The 3,739-nt window shown below is 37.2% G+C and overlaps 1 protein-coding gene across 1 annotated transcript; it reads right to left on the bottom strand.

The window, feature by feature from the left end:
• Positions 1-298: 298 nt before the first annotated feature.
• prok2 (prokineticin 2) lies at positions 299-3,409 on the bottom strand. Its single transcript, XM_084744081.1, has 3 exons — positions 3,215-3,409; positions 1,438-1,563; positions 299-476 (listed from the first exon to the last, which is right to left on the bottom strand). The coding sequence occupies exons 1-3, from the start codon at positions 3,407-3,409 to the stop codon at positions 351-353; spliced, it is 447 nt and encodes a 148-aa protein (XP_084600207.1). The 3' UTR covers positions 299-350.
• Between the last annotated feature and the right edge of the window lie 330 nt (positions 3,410-3,739).

The following is a 3,739-nucleotide window of genomic DNA, read 5'->3' as shown; positions in this document are numbered from 1 at the left end:
CTCAGGGCTTCTGTAAAAAGAATATTCAAGTTTGTAAGGTGCCAAAATTCCAAAAACTATGTTGTACTGTGCAACCTTGTAATATTTGCACCACTCATCAATAACAGCCGGGATTAGTCATCTTTTCCCTCACCTGGCATTTAAATCTTTTATGGCTCTAAGATCCAAGGGTACAAAGATGAGCAACTGAAATTTTTCCATTAAATGCATTTTTTAATTTAACCTGAACCACAAATGATGATGCATTATTAAATATATCTCTTTATTCAAAATAAATTAAAAAAACAAAGTGGAAACACACTTTTAGAGATAGTTACAGTTCAGGTAGCAAATAGTGTAGGTTTTGGTCCTCAGAGGTAGTAGTCTGGATACTTATATGTTGACAGACATTTGGATCTCCCCTCCTCTATGGTGATACACGACAGGTTGGGCAGACAGGGGCAAGTATGGTGGAGTCTCTTCCCAAAGAAAGGAACCTGAAAGCAAAACGAGAGACACTATTAATATGTGACTGACTGTCATTCAGTATTTGAACCAGCTTTTTTTTTTTTTTTTTGAAAATAAAGTTGATTTCAACTTCATTCTTGGCATTTCATTTTTATTCTCACAATTTTGACTGTATTCTCAACATTTCAACTTTAGTCTGAGGATTTTAACTTTATTCTCAAGATTCTGACGTCATTCTTGAGATTTCAACTTAATTCTTTAGATTTCAACTTAATTTTCAACATTTTAACCTTATTTTCAACATGTGAAATTTATTCATGAGACTTAATTCTCAAAATATTAACTTTTTTTTCTCAGCGTTCTGAATGTATTCTCAAGATTTCATCTTTTTTTTTCTGTATTTTGGCCTTATTTTCATGATTTTTGTCTTACTGTTATCATTTTGACTTTATTCTTGAGATTCCAACTTAATTCTCAACATTGTGACTTTATTCTCTGCATTTTGACTTTGGTCTCAAGATTTCAACTTTATTCTTGAGAGTGCTTTTGAGATTTTGGCTTTATTCTTGACATTTTAACTTTATTCTTACGATTTCATCTTTATTCTTGAGATTTTGACTTTATTCTCAACATAAAACCTTTTCCTCTATGCCTGACCCTCATACATAATGGATGCAGTGGAGGGTTGCTTTTATAGCCTCTTGTGTGGATTTTGAAGGGGAGGATTGTGTTGCTTTGATGGTGATCACAAAAAACTCCAAAGCCACAACATTGGTTACCTTGATTTTAAAATAGCAACGGGCCAAAGCCTCAACTAGAATCATGTACAGAAAATCCTCTGCTTCATCTTTTGTAATAGAGAATATGAGCTATCAGCTCATTCACCTTATGACCTGCATCATCACGGCCGTGACACCCCTGTGTGTGTGAGACAAATCAATGACGTGTGACACTTCGCAGCTGAGATAACAGTATCTCTGATGACCTCACCGAATGGCTCATAGGGTGACAGTCGTCCCCTTCCTGTCCCATGGGTGTGCACATTCGCAGGCTCCGGATCCACAAACTCACCGCACAACACATCCCCCCTCCACACTGAGAGTCCTTCTCACAGGCCTACGCACACACATATGCACAGAATAACAACACACACACACACACACACACACACACACACACACACACACACACACACACACACACACACACAAATACACATTAATTAATATATCAATGACTTACACAGACCAGTTTTATAGATATGTAGTAACTTGTGACCAACATGCAAATCTTAACGTAAGAACAATTTCAAGCAAATAATTAATGGTTGATGTAATCAATCCCTTGTTAATATTATGGAAGTTTATCATTATTATAAACCTATAACAAGTAAATATTTTACTAAATTCAATGCACAGCTGTCACTGTTGCTATGTGTGATCAAAGGAGAGATGCAATCTGTAATTATGGATGTAATTATATAATGCACTCATATACGTAATGTTATGTAATGTAATTGAGCGTAATTATGAGATCATCAATATATTATCAGGAGGAGGCAGGTAGTGTGGTAGTGAGCTTTAAGATAAGTGAGAGCTGTGTTGCGATACACACTGCGAACTGGTGTTACTTTAACACTATAATGCTAATGGAAGTGTTATTGCAGCATTAGTCATACGATATGTCAACAGAACACTTGAGGTTCAGGTTTGATTTATTGTTCTGGGTGTCTGGATGAGAAGCTGAGTGACAGCTCTCACTCTGGATGAGATGAAAGGAAACACAATGAAGAGGAACAGAAGTGATTTCATGTGACAGACGCGGATGAAAATCACTTTCTGTTTTATGGCTGCGTGCTCCTCTCTCAAATCACATCAGCGGCACAGTGTGAGAGGGCTGCTGTGACAGGGATGGGTGTTTTATTAGCAGGTTATGGCCATGATTTATGCTCATTGAATTATGTAAATCCTGACTTGGATAGGCAAATGACTCAAAGGATAATCTGTAAACTGGAAATTTGCAACTTTATGGATAAACTGATAGATATACTGCATGTGTCACTTTACATTCTAATGTTCTTCATGCTTTTAAAATCCTCCAAATTTCTAATTACATATTTATGCAGTTAGGATTTCTCTGTTACATTATGATGCATTTTCAGTACAGGGTATGTTTTACATATTTTCTTAGCTAAAATTGCAAAGCACAGTAAAATTTAAATACTTTTTAGAATTATTTGCCATCATTTTAAACTGGAGGGGAAAAAAAATGACAATCCAAGGATGAATTTTGCAACAAGGTTCTAATGTAGCATAAATTTGACAAATTATGTATTTTTCCTTCACTGTAATTTTTTTGTGTTGAAGAGATTTTCATATCAAAGTATCCTCCAATGCCATCACTTTTAACCGACTAGAAGTGTGCAGTATCTGCAGAGACCCTGCCTTTTGCGTGGATTTCCTTATTTTCCCTCATTATTTTGCAGTGCTTCACACGCTTAACCAACACAGAACGTAGCTATTTGACTTCCTGGTATGTTTCTGGTGCATTTACTAACAGCTTGGACAAATCCTACTGATTTGACTTATTAAAGAAATTCTTGATGGTGTAACTAATGTAAAATTTTTGCAATTAAGACCAAAGATAATATTAAGTAGTGCAAGTCAGGCAACATTTCCTCTTAAGGAAATAGCAGTTTGAAAAGCAAGTCCTACATATTTATTTTCTAATGACTGGTGAGATAAGAAGCTGTTTGCTTATCACTTACCCCTGTGATGACTGCTGAAGATCCGTGGGACACCAGCAACAAGGAGAAGAGCAGCAGGATGAATGACCTCATGATGAAGAGCTGTCTGTGCGCTCCCGTGCCCTCCAGGGTGAAAAGTAAGGATGCTGATGCTGTCGGACCGCGCTGCATGTGCATACGTGACAGACCGCAGAGACAAGTGGCCTCCAAACTCATGTGTTGAGGGCTGGCGGAGGTTTATAAACCCAACCCGCCATTCAAAACCTCTGACTCACTCACACCAGCATCACCTCACAGAAGGCTACAAAAAAAAAAGAAACCCAAGGTACACTTTAATATGACAATGCCCCCACCTTTTGTTTTTAGTACAGTTCTCCTTTTCTGCACAATGAATCCATGTTTCCATACAGAAAACAAATGTCATTTTACACTGAGATATGCTAAACCTGATCAGCATCAGAGCAGATGTGTTCATTGTGGCATCCAGCATGTTTTCCCTCTCACCTTTTCAGACTCCAAGGCCACAGTTTTGAATACATCCTTTCA

Source organism: Lutjanus erythropterus, chromosome 2 (genome assembly GCF_056507025.1).
Source record: "Lutjanus erythropterus isolate fLutEry1 chromosome 2, fLutEry1.hap2, whole genome shotgun sequence".
NCBI lineage: Eukaryota > Metazoa > Chordata > Actinopteri > Lutjaniformes > Lutjanidae > Lutjanus > Lutjanus erythropterus.
Note: the sequence above shows the minus strand (reverse complement) of the source record. Positions and strands in the feature narration are given on the sequence as shown.